This window comes from Rhinichthys klamathensis, unplaced genomic scaffold (genome assembly GCF_029890125.1).
Source record: "Rhinichthys klamathensis goyatoka isolate OS25496 unplaced genomic scaffold, OSU_Roscu_1.1 h1tg000144l_1, whole genome shotgun sequence".
Classification (NCBI taxonomy): domain Eukaryota; kingdom Metazoa; phylum Chordata; class Actinopteri; order Cypriniformes; family Leuciscidae; genus Rhinichthys; species Rhinichthys klamathensis.
Genome location: NW_026606679.1, coordinates 826,094 through 838,194, shown reverse-complemented (window position 1 = coordinate 838,194; position 12,101 = coordinate 826,094). Strand labels below are relative to the sequence as shown.

At 38.9% G+C, this 12,101-nt stretch overlaps 1 protein-coding gene across 2 annotated transcripts; it reads left to right on the top strand.

Moving 5' to 3' along the window:
* Window positions 1-535: 535 nt before the first annotated feature.
* Window positions 536-11,216, top strand: gnb3b (guanine nucleotide binding protein (G protein), beta polypeptide 3b). 2 transcript variants are annotated; one of them, XM_056257790.1, is made up of 9 exons: window positions 536-714; window positions 2,707-2,797; window positions 2,879-3,024; window positions 3,541-3,604; window positions 4,624-4,780; window positions 4,861-4,927; window positions 7,375-7,576; window positions 7,768-7,984; window positions 10,658-11,216. In XM_056257790.1, the coding sequence occupies exons 2-9, from the start codon at window positions 2,741-2,743 to the stop codon at window positions 10,762-10,764; spliced, it is 1,017 nt and encodes a 338-aa protein (XP_056113765.1). In that variant the 5' UTR covers window positions 536-714; window positions 2,707-2,740; the 3' UTR covers window positions 10,765-11,216. The 2 variants fall into 2 exon arrangements, with proteins under 2 accessions (XP_056113765.1, XP_056113766.1); XM_056257791.1 differs by lacking the exon at window positions 536-714 and adding an exon at window positions 831-867.
* Window positions 11,217-12,101: the final 885 nt, after the last annotated feature.

Sequence of the window (12,101 nt, the reverse complement as noted above, 5' to 3'; positions counted from 1 at the left end):
ATAAAATCAACATTTTCATGAAAACCTCAACATTAAATCATCACAACTTTCCTCACTTTCCTTCTTCCGTTGCTCTCTGTGTCACCTGTGACGTCTGCTCCACGGATTCACCTGCTCTAATTCCTTAACGGGATTGCCGATTCCCCGGATATCCACTTAGAACCTGATTAGGCGAGCTCAACTCATTAGCTCTGACAAACCAATTCAAACCCCTCAACCCCAAAGCCAAAGCACAGACCCCCTTCCATTAAGTGTTCACCAAACCATTGACCCTTTTAGAAATTACACATCAAGTGTCAAACTTGCTCAAATGTGATAAAACTAGTGTGAAATGCTTTGAATATGATGTTAAAGCCCATATTACTCAAAAATGATAGGTGGTAGAAACAACACTGAGAACGTTATGATAGTTGCAAGATGTTCTTCAGGAATCAACCATATTTTGGTTCATGCCACACACGATCCATCCCTTCCTCTGTCCTCTGCTTTCTGCACTCACTCTTGCGTCGTCTTTCGACCCCATAACCTGATTTTCCATTCCAATCGGTTTACCTGTTCCTTGCCCTCCCCTTTACTTCTCTCTTTCTCTCTCCCTTACCCTTTCTCTGCTCATCTTTGGGCTTATCCTTTCATCCCTGATCTCCTTCATCCCCTCCAATCCTCATCTGTTCCTCTCTTGCAGAAGGGGAAGAGAAAGAGAGAGTTTTTCCACAGGTAAGTTGCATCCAGTCTGTTGGAGGAACCTGTGGAGAGAAAGACGATTGAAGAGCTGTCTTGTGGACTAAGCAAAATAGAGACTGATACAGAGAGAGAGGCTTTGGAGTTATTGAGGAGAAAGGGAAGAAGCTTTTTTTGGGGGGTAGACAGGTGAGTTTGTTTTCAGTTTGGTCGTTCATTAGCGTGTGTAAGAAAATTGTATATAGCGAACAAAATACAAACCTTGTGCATTGCGATAAACTTGAAGTCATATGCCTAAAATGCTGTTTTTTATTTGGCATGAATGCAGAATGCACGGAAATGCTTTGCTTTATCTGTGAACGTTCATGCATTTTGCACACATACTACAGATTAAAACCCTGCATTGTAAGAAAATGATACTGATTTCCTGGAAGTAGTCCTCAGAACACGCTATCACGAAAGGTTAATCTGCAACTTTTATAACACATAAAATGACATTGGGATGTTAATGTTGGTATTTCAACCATCACAAATGCATCCAGCACTTTCAGGAGGTTGTAGCAAAGTTTGTTAGCTAATGCATTCCTGTGGTTTTTCATTTCTAAACGGATCATAATGTCGTCGCAACTTGCAAAGTTTGCACATTTGTCTCTTTGTAGGATTAACCTAATGCTGAAGCTGCTCTTGAGTAATCAAATACACCTTAGAAACCTTGAGATTTCAGAGTGTCAGGTCTCACTTCATCTTGATGAACTTTCTTACGTGTACACATACAAATCCCAAAGTCTTTTCTTGCCCCTTTCCTTGCGTTTTGTCTTTGATCTCCCTACCTCGGGTCCCACCTGATCCCGTAGTAAAGAGCAGTCGGTAATCGGATGACAGGAGATTTGATAAGCCACCCCCAACAGCTCCTGCAAAGGCTTAAACCTTTCTTCTAGCCTTGACATCAATAAAACAACAGCTCTCAGCAAGAGCTGAACAGACACCAGTAATCTTGTAACTATTATAACATATCATAATTTGATCATTGGCAGCGCAATGCAAGACACAATTCTGCAGATCACAGTTCCTACAGAGCAGTAGGCTCTACTTCTTAACCGTGAATTAAGTTCATTAGGATCTCCGTAGTAGAACAAGGCTGATAATTCCTCGTCATCTCTTCTGGCCTCCCACTGAGAGGTAAATTCATATGGCGGTAGACTAGCAACCAAATATTTTTATAGTAAGTTGCAACTTAGGTTGATGTACATCTGCATGAAACATTTGCAATATTTTATTTTAGGCAGCATTACAGATCTTGATTAGACTTAGACATTTAAAATCTAGACATTCTCATTGGTCAGGTGCAGACTTACTAAGTCAATGACAAGCCTCAAGATATGTTTATGGGTAATATTAGATGTGACAATATTTTTTGTTGTTGTTGTTGCTTTGTTTCATAAATTGCATAATATAAATTGATTTGGAAGTTTGCTTGAGTTTGCTTTCACTTTGTTGCTAATCTTTTTACTTAAATTTTTGAAAATCAACATTTGAATTTGCAATTGGAATTGGAACAGATTCTCAGTATCTATGACAGTAAAAGTTGAAATACCCAACAGCACTGTTATTTATGTAACGCTTAGCATTTAGCTAACATTACTGAACATTCAATTGGATTTGGCTTATCTAACTGCCTAGAGTTTCTAAATGACAGACCATATTGTTGTTCCACAACTTTTGCAAATCTGTATTCAATACTAAGCAGGACGAACTTTTTGAGATATTACATGAAAAGTTCAGTCTTAATTGGTCTCCAGTGAGATATTGGCTGAAAGGTTTTGTATGAAATCGATATCCGTCAGTACTAGGTCAAATCATACATCTTCAATATGATTAAAATGGCTTCCACATGCATGCCTGATGACGTAATAGTCACATACAGGGCCTAGTTCAGATTAATCCAGTCATTTTATTGATTTATTTACTTCTACTTGATTACATATAAGAGCATTTTAAGTAGAATTTTTATTTTCTGCTTGCTTCTAGCTTGTGTTGGTAAGCACCCCGATCAACAGCAGCTATGGGTGAAATGGAGCAGATGAAAAAGGAGGCCGAAGGCCTGAAGACACAGATCGAGGTGAGACTATATGAGACTAATGCAAGCTGTTTAAACAATTAATAATGAAATACTAACATTACATGTTTGTTCCCCTTCTAGGCGGCTCGCAAAGCAGTCAATGACACAGACATGGCCGCGGCCGCTGCTGGGGTGGCCCCGGCCCCTCGGGTCCAACTCAAGACCAGGAGGACCCTCAAAGGCCACCTGGCCAAAATCTACGCCATGCATTGGTGTACAGACAACAGGTGAGAACATTATTATGGGTCAAATCAAAGGATGAAATGAGATACGATGGGCTATACTGCACAGTAGAAGTATTCATTCATTTTTATCGTTTTGGCCTCCAAAAGTACATTACAGGAATAAAAAAAAAAGATCTGACAGAATGTGAAATATATTAGTTTTAGTTGTTGCCCTTGCTTGTCACATGATCTGCTCAACCAGGTTTATAGCTCTCACATGGAATTCAACTGCATCTCGTGGTCACCTTGAATTAGCTAATTCTTAGTTAGATCAATTATCAGGGTCAGTGACCCGAAACAGACTTAAGCCTCAGTGTTTTCAAGAAGGGACTTAACCATGTATATTAAACTGCAGTGACAGCAGAATCATATTTTATCATTAAATCAGTATGTTTGTGAGATTTCAAAATTAAAATAAATGAATAAATACAATGAGGGATGGAGTATATATGAACAATATCCTTTGATCCTGTAGTCTTACCAGCCTTTCTTTGCTCTTTCTTTCATTGGTGTCTTTAGGCTAATGGTCAGTGCATCACAGGATGGCAAACTCCTTATCTGGGATTCTCACTCTGGAAATAAGGTGAGTCTGACTTACTCAAATACACTTTCAAGAGAAGATGGGGAATCATAAATATATTTAAGCTGTATATACCAGCAAACGATCTCTAAATATTTTGGGCTGTACATCATAATGTTGCCATGTTGTTCTCAGCTTAATTAATGAATGGCACATATTTTAAGCTTCTTGAAGGGGCCATTTTATATTTTTAAATATCTCTCCAACTTCTAATAATACACAGGTATTGTAACCATGACAGTTTTCAACCGTTTAAAAAATTGCCATGCGTTTGGCTGTTCATTTACACAACAATGACGATTTGGGGCCTGAAAATGCAAACTTTTGACATTGGGTTTTAAAGTGCAACTTGTCTCCGTGTAAACTATAAAAATGTGAATTTGTGAAGACAGTGACGTCATGCACATGCATATTATGTATTCAGTCTATAGGCAAATAGAGTTTCTTTACAAAGTGGCATCGCCAACTACTGGCCTGGCATGAATAATACAGCGCTTTTAGACGTTTTTGCAGATCCGTGTGAACGGGATCGTTTTGACAACATTGTCGTCTGTACACAAAACTTTTCAAAAACGCAAAGGAAAAGCTTATTCCATTTTAAGGAAATTGTTTTCTGTAAACAAACCCTAGTCAACTTTACACATAAATAAAAATATCCAGTTGGACAAAGATATTTTATTTAAAGGTGCAATTAAAGTTTGCTATTTTTTGTTGTGAAAATACTTTCTCCTATTTAGCTTATGTGCTCATGTGATTTTTGCGTATAGTGTGGTTTCGGTTGTACTAAAATTTGTTTAAATTAAAGTACAAAAGTTAATGACGAATCATGACATTTGTCATGAATGAATCGTGAATGTGGCTTTAAGAATATTACATTTTTTTTAACAGTTTCTGGCAGGACAGGATCTGTTTAAGTAACAAAACCTGGAAAACATATTTGAGAATAGTGATTATTTTGCAATTACATTTGAATACGTTGAATACGTTCAAGGAAAAGATTGAATATTTACCTCTTGCTTTAGGTCAATGCTGTTCCCCTCAAATCCTCATGGGTGATGACCTGTGCATATGCTCCTTCTGGAAACCTTGTGGCCAGCGGTGGTCTCGACAACATGTGTACTGTCTACAACTTGAAGACACCCGTAATCAAGACCGTGAAAGAATTGGATGCTCACACAGGTAAAGTATATAAGTCATTCGAGAATCTTTATTCTTTCATGTGTATGTTATGTAATTGTGTCTCTCTCTATTTTTTATAGGTTACTTGTCCTGTTGCCGCTTCCTCAGTGACACTGAGATTCTCACCGCCTCTGGGGATACCACATGGTTTGTGCATGCATGTAACTTTTACATTTAAGAACATAGTTCACCCAAATATAAAAATTAATTTGATACAATTTTTGTATGAGTATTGAGTGCCTTGTTTTTTTTTAAAGGGGCTATATGTAGAATTCAGAAACCCTTGTTATTAGCGACACCAGTGGCCGTTAAGTGAATTGCAGCCAGCAACTTATTGCTTGCGCTCACACCTGGCACACGTAACGTATAGGAGGCTGAGCGTGATTCAATGAACCGATACTCACAGCAAAGTTCTTTTTCGCTCTTTGCTTAGAAGTAAAAAGAAGTTGGAAATACCTTTATAGTGAGTGATATACTGATATAAACGAACATCCAGACGCCGTCCATGCTGTTGTCGTCTGGCTTCCATTTATTTAAAGAGGCTGTATGTAAGAATTTTCATGTATTAATCTAGCCTGGTTAAAATCAGACCATTCTCAGTTGTAACTGAGTTATGGTCTGGCAAAGCGTCATAGACAAATCATTTCCAGAGGGGCGTCACCAACGGAGTCGCGGATAGACCTAAACCCAATCAGAGCGATGAAGGAGATGACGTATGCAGAGCGGCGGAGATTGATTTTTCTTTGCTCGGTTTTTAACAAAAATGACACGTTCAAATCGCTTAAAACAGACGCGATAGCTGATTCGAATGAGTGATGTTCGACGGCTAAATCCATCTTTGTAATGTAGGCTACAAAATCATGTTCAAAATCCCAGCGCTGTCGTCATCGTGTAAAGCCCGCCCCAACGTTTCTGATTGGTGCCTCGATTTCGGCGGATGGCGGATTGGAAATGAGCTTGAATGAGCTCTTTGCCAGACTAACTTTCAGAGCAAATCTAAATTTGCCGGAAGTTGTCTGGGTTTTCCCAGGCTAGTATTAATCGCTTTTTATTGACAATGTGTGAACAGCTTGAAACAAAACTTAAAGGGATAGTTCACCTAAAAATTAAAATTACCCCATGATTTACTCACCCTGAAGCCATCCTAGGTGTATATGACTTTCTTCTTTCAGACGAATACAATCGGAGTTATATTAAAAAATGTCCTGGCTCTTCCAAGCTTTATAATGGCAGTCCATTAAAAGTCCATAAAAGTGAATCCATCCATGATAAAAGTGCTCCACACGGCTACGGGGGGTTAATAAAGGCCTTCTGAAGTGTAAGTTTGTGTAAGAAAAATAACTAGCTTCCGGCAGACGGCCAACCCAAGTCGACTTACGCCTAGAGTAACCCTTGACAATGTATGACGTAGGATGTAGGAGTAGCGTAAGCTACAAACAGGGCTGGGCAACAAACTCAAGCTCCTCTGACATTTCTCTTTCAAAATTCTCGTTTTAGACTTCTAATTCGTGACTGGTGTTTTGTTTTGCTCTATCCTCTGAGCTTCTGCGTTCGTCATTACGGTGTGCGTCATGTCAAGTGTTACACTTCCGCCGTAAATCGATGCGTACGGCTGTCTGCCGGAAGCTAGTTATTTTAGTCGATAAAGTTTTAAATATGGATATTTTTCTTACACGAACACATCGCTTGGCTTCAGAAGGCCTTTATTAACCCCCGCAGAGCCGTGTGGAGCACTTTTATCACGGATAGATGCACTTTTATGGACTTCACAACAGAAACGGCCATTCACTGCCATTATAAAGCTTGGAAGAGCCAGGACATTTTTAAATATAACTCCGATTGTATTCGTCTGAAAGAAGAAAGTCATATACACCTAGGATGGCTTGAGGGTGAGTAGCCTACATATTTGGGTGAACTATCCCTTTAAAAAACGAGGCCTTCCCAGATTTCCTAGGTTACCTATGAAAGCCTGTAGTGTAGACTGATTTTCATGTGAAGGACTCGGGACGTTTTTGCCGGGAAAATCAAAAGGATGCGTTGTTCACGCTCTCCCCCGAGAACCTCTCTTCCGTTCTATAACACATTATCTGGCTAAACTGCCAAATATTAAGACATTTACACAAAACTGAATTGAAATTAAAAAATAACTTGATGCTACTTGCATGCAAATTGAAGGTCATGTTATTTTTAAAAGCAGTACGTAGTATAATTTGCTGCAACCTTCATTTAGCCAAGCAATTGATAAACATATCCATAAAAAAAAAAAACCTATAAAAAAGTGAAATGGTGCCGTTCTCATCTCACAAAATTTTACGCTGTATGTATAAGAAGCAGTGCCATTTTTGCTCATAATTACAGTTAGGGCTTTTTCAAAATGCTATAGACATTTTTGCAGCTTTTTACTTTACAAAGATGGGAAAAAAATTCCATAAACTTATAATATGTACTCCCAATGATATCTCCAGACCAGAATGTCATAGCAACCGCCTAGCGACCAACCAGAAAGCCCACTCACGTCTTTGAAAATATAATAAGCTTTTGTTTCGTTTCTATTATTATTATTCATTTTATCCCGTTTCACCCCCCCCCCCCAGTGCACTGTGGGATTTGGAGACTGGAAAGCAGACAACAGTTTTCCTGAGCCATGTTGGTGACTGCATGTGTCTGGCTCTGTCCCCGGACAACAAGAGCTTCATTTCTGGTGCTTGCGACTCTCTGGCCAAGCTGTGGGACATCAGGGATGGCCAGTGCAAGCAAACCTTCCAGGGTCACACGAGTGACATCAATGCCATTTCTGTGAGTTTAAGGGAAATGTTTGATGCACTACCAAGAAAATACAGAAAAGGGCATCAGTTATTTTTTAGCCAGTAATTTCTTTCTTCGTTGATGATGCTAACCTTCTACCAGTTTCAAAGATTTGAGTTTTTCCAATTGATATAAGAGAAAAGCACATAAATGGATTCACCAAACTGTGTCTACCTCTTCAGTTCCTCCCCAGTGGCACCGCAATTGTCACAGGCTCGGATGACTGCACATGCAAGATGTATGATCTTCGCGCTGATCAAGAAGTGATTTGCTACCAGGATGCCGCCCTGAACAGCGGCGTTACATCACTGGCTCTGTCCATGTCTGGCCGCCTCGTCTTTGCTGGCTATGATGACTTCAACTGCAATATTTGGGACTCGCTAAAGGGCGAGAAAGTGGGTAAGTTTAAAGAAAGGAGAAGCGGATGGAGTGAATGCTGATTAATTAAGCAGTTAAGTCCCTTTGAAACAAGTCAAATCAAACTCCATCAAGCTGTTATTTTCCATGTAGGAAATTCAGGGATGTGATATTGCATTAGTGTTAAGTAAGGGATAATGTACATCCAGCCAGTTGTTCTCTCAAAATAACCCCCGACAGGGTGAATGAGGACCCTGACGTGAAGCGGAGGGGTCTTCTTGATCAGCCTGAAGGGGGTTTATTTTGAGAGAACCACCGGCTGGATGTACATTATCCCGCTTATTACACGGCTACTTGCCACATAAGTAAATAATTAGACACGAAATATTGATCTGAGTTGAAATATTTTATGAGCTCTTTAAACGCAAAGCTTCCGCGGAGAGAGCAGTTGCTAGCGCGGCAAGTTCAAACTAGACGGACATTTAAGAGATACGGTATCATATCACTTATTACAGAGCATTTCGCCGCATAAATAATTATGGAGATAAGAGATATTGATTTCAGATCAAACTGTTTTAAAATCATACCTGTTTGAATGTTATAATCCAACAACAGTCACAAAATGGCAGCAGCTGCGTTTGTATGAAACGAGAGAGCGAGTCCACGATACTGGATGGCATAATTAAATAACTGTATACAAAATATTGAGTTTTAATATTCTATTAGCTCACCAAATGCAAAACTTCCACGAAGAAAAAACGTTCCTAGCAGCCATATAGCACTGGTGACTTCAGTGACCCGGATGAGCCTGCGTTATCTGTTTTGAGTGGTTGTTATCTGGGAATAACTTACCGCTGGATGGCGCTATTGACCAATCAGAATCAAGCATTCCACAGAGCCGTGTAATAAGGTCCCGATATACTCACAGCAAAGCTCTTTTTCATTCTTAGCTTCCGTAAAAAGAAGTTTGAAATACCTTTGCAGCTGTATACTTTTAGCAACTCCACATATGGTGCTGAGAGTGACGTTTAGGTAAATATGGAAATATGTGCTGTACTTTCCTCTCAGAAACCAAATTAACACAAAACAAAAATGACAGTGGTGAGAAAACAGCGGTTAAGAAAGCATCTGATATTTTTTTTTGAGTGTTTGCTCATCTTCAATACGTCTCTAGGACGTTTCCTGTCAGATGTCATATAGACATAGCCTGGTTAAAATCAGACCATTCTCAGTTGTAACTGAGTTATGGTCTGGCAAAGCGTCATAGACAAATCATTTCCAGAGGGGCGTCACCAACGGACGTCGCGGATAGACCTAAACCCAATCAGAGCGATGAAGGAGATGACGTATGCAGAGCGGCGGAGAAACATCTCCGAGTGTTGTTCTTTGCTCGGTTTTTAACTAAAAGGAAACGTTCAAATCACTTAAAACAGACGCGATAGCTGATTCGAACGAGTGATGTTCGACGGCAGCGTCCATCTTTGTAATGTAGGCTACAAAATCTGCTTCAAAATCATGTTCAAAATCCCAGCGCTGTCGTCATCGTGTAAAGCCCGCCCCAACGTTTCTGATTGGTGCCGCGATTTTGGCGGATTTGAAATGAGCTTGAATGAGCTCTTTGCCAGACTAACTTTCAGAGCAAATCTCAAATCCAAAAATGAAAATTCTGTCATCATTTACTCACCCTCAAGCTGTTCCAAACCTGTATGAGTTTCTTTCTTCTGCTGAACACAAAGGAAGATATTTTGAAGAACGATTGGAACTTTGGCACCATTGACTTCCATAGTCTTTTTTTTTTTTTCTACTATGGAAGTCAATGGAGCCAAACAACCGTTTGGTTCCAATCGTTCTTCAAAATATCTTCCTTTGTGTTCAGCAGAAGAAAGAAACTCATACAGGTTTGCAACAACTTGAGGGTGAGTAAATGATGACAGAATTTTCATTTTGGGTGGAGTATCCCTTTAAGATGTTTAAGATTTAGAATGTATGTAAAACTGCTTTTTCTAAGACGTTTACTAGATGTTTTTACACAGCAGATGCTTTCCAGATGAACAGATCTTTAGAAAGACATGTTACAGACGTAGCTGTGCTATCTGCTACTGTAATCGCCACAGACCAATAATAGTTCAAAGGTGTTTACCAGCCGGAGTGAACATTTTCAGACATTTCGCTCTGGCAAGCTGTTTCGAACACCTGAAACAAACTCCAAAAAATGTTGTCCTGATTTTGTTCTAAATGACACACCAGATCGTTCTTCAATTTCGCTCGAAGTTGGCTATATCGGGGCTTTAAGTCGAGGAAGTCTTCTATAAAGTCGGCATGAAATGAAAATTCACCCCATCTATTTTTATATTATAGATTTTATTGTTAACAATTCATCCATACATAGCTATGTTAATTATAAAAAAATTTTACCTCATAATGTCATAACTGCATCTTCCGGAATAATTTAGTGCGCTTAAACCCTGATGCTAAAAGCTCATGTTCGTCTGCCTCCACTTTTGAGTCTTTTTTCTGCTTCCACAACAACCAATGCATAAAACCAAGTCCCCAACCTACATTTTTTCTTTTCGGATAATCCGTTACACTTTATTTTTGATTTGTTGCAACTTGCTACTTCCGTTTCATTGCATCTTTGAATAAATAAGCATGCATGAAGAACAAAGTCCTATCAAATTCATTTTCTCACTTCCTTTCTTCCTTTCTCTCTTGTAGGCGTGTTGTCTGGCCATGACAACAGGGTGAGCTGCACCGGAGTACCACCAGATGGCATGTGTGTTTGCACTGGCTCATGGGACAGCTTCTTGAAGATTTGGAACTGAACTGGACCCTGAAACAAGACGAGAAGAGGATAAGACAGAAAGGATGAGTAAAGGTTGAGAGAGAGGATGAGAAATGAGAAATTCTAAGCAACAAAAAATCTCTCTCACACACACAAACAAACACACGAATGTCACATCTGTATACGTGTGGGATTTCTGGAAGACTGGATTTTATTAGAATATTTACATGGAATATTTAATTGTAAAAATGTAAGTTACAACGAACACAGGAATGCCGTTGGCGTTATTGTTAAAATGACAATCTCATCATGACAGCAATACTTTGACTTGAAATTATAATGTTTGACATCTTAAAAATGAATAATCATTCAAGAATAAAATATATAGTTTTTGTCTGTTAAAAATCCTCATCATTAGGTGAAAGTTTCCATGACTATTTTTATGTATTAGAAATGATGATAGAATGCAGAAGAAAATGTACAGTGACTTTTCCCAACAACCCCACTGCCTGTCTGAGATCTGATGGCTCTTTGATGCTGTTGGCAACTTTAACCCGGCATACAGTTGCGTTTTCATTTCTAACAAACTTCCCGAAGTCCAAATGGCACATTATGCTAAAAGAGAAAATGTCTGTATTTACTTCTTTCATCTTTTTGTAGGGCTTTTACATACAAGACAGTTCCTCTTAAATGTTGCAGTGATTACTCGAATTCCTTTCTAATAAACATAGTATTCTGCATTAAACGATATTTTGGTGTGTGCTATTTGTGTCTGTCAAGCTGTTATGTCCAATAAAATACGTGTTTTAGGATTTTAGGGCATTTGAAGTAATTGATATAAAAACAATGTTGATCTTGGCATCATTACTGTGTAAAATACATTTAAACTACTTTATTGTGAAAACTTTGCACTGGGTAAACTTTGTACTTGTTAAAGAATAGGTGACAGAAAGAAATATTATTGGAAAGGAAATATAACTAGGCCATAAAACTATGTTTTAAAAAAACGTTTAATAGCAGGATAAAGTTCATAATAGGAAAAAAGAAAGATATCTGAGGCTACATTGTAGGAAAAAAAAAAAAAAAAAAAATTCAGCCCAGGAGAATTGATTGTTTAGTTATCCAGGTCAGAATTTGTTTATTGGCAATTTCTGTCATGACAACTCTTGGAGAGTTTTGCATGGTAATGAATGAGTATGACAATGTCAATGTGTTTGGTTTTGGTGGAATAGATCTATACGCTGCTTTTGCTGCAGAGCAAATCTGGAACTTGTCACATTCACGACACACTGCTGTGAGCAAGTAAGACATGCTGCTGCTGCACAAGCATACATCAATCAGCCCCGTAGCAGATCTATACAGGTGGAGCTGGGGAAG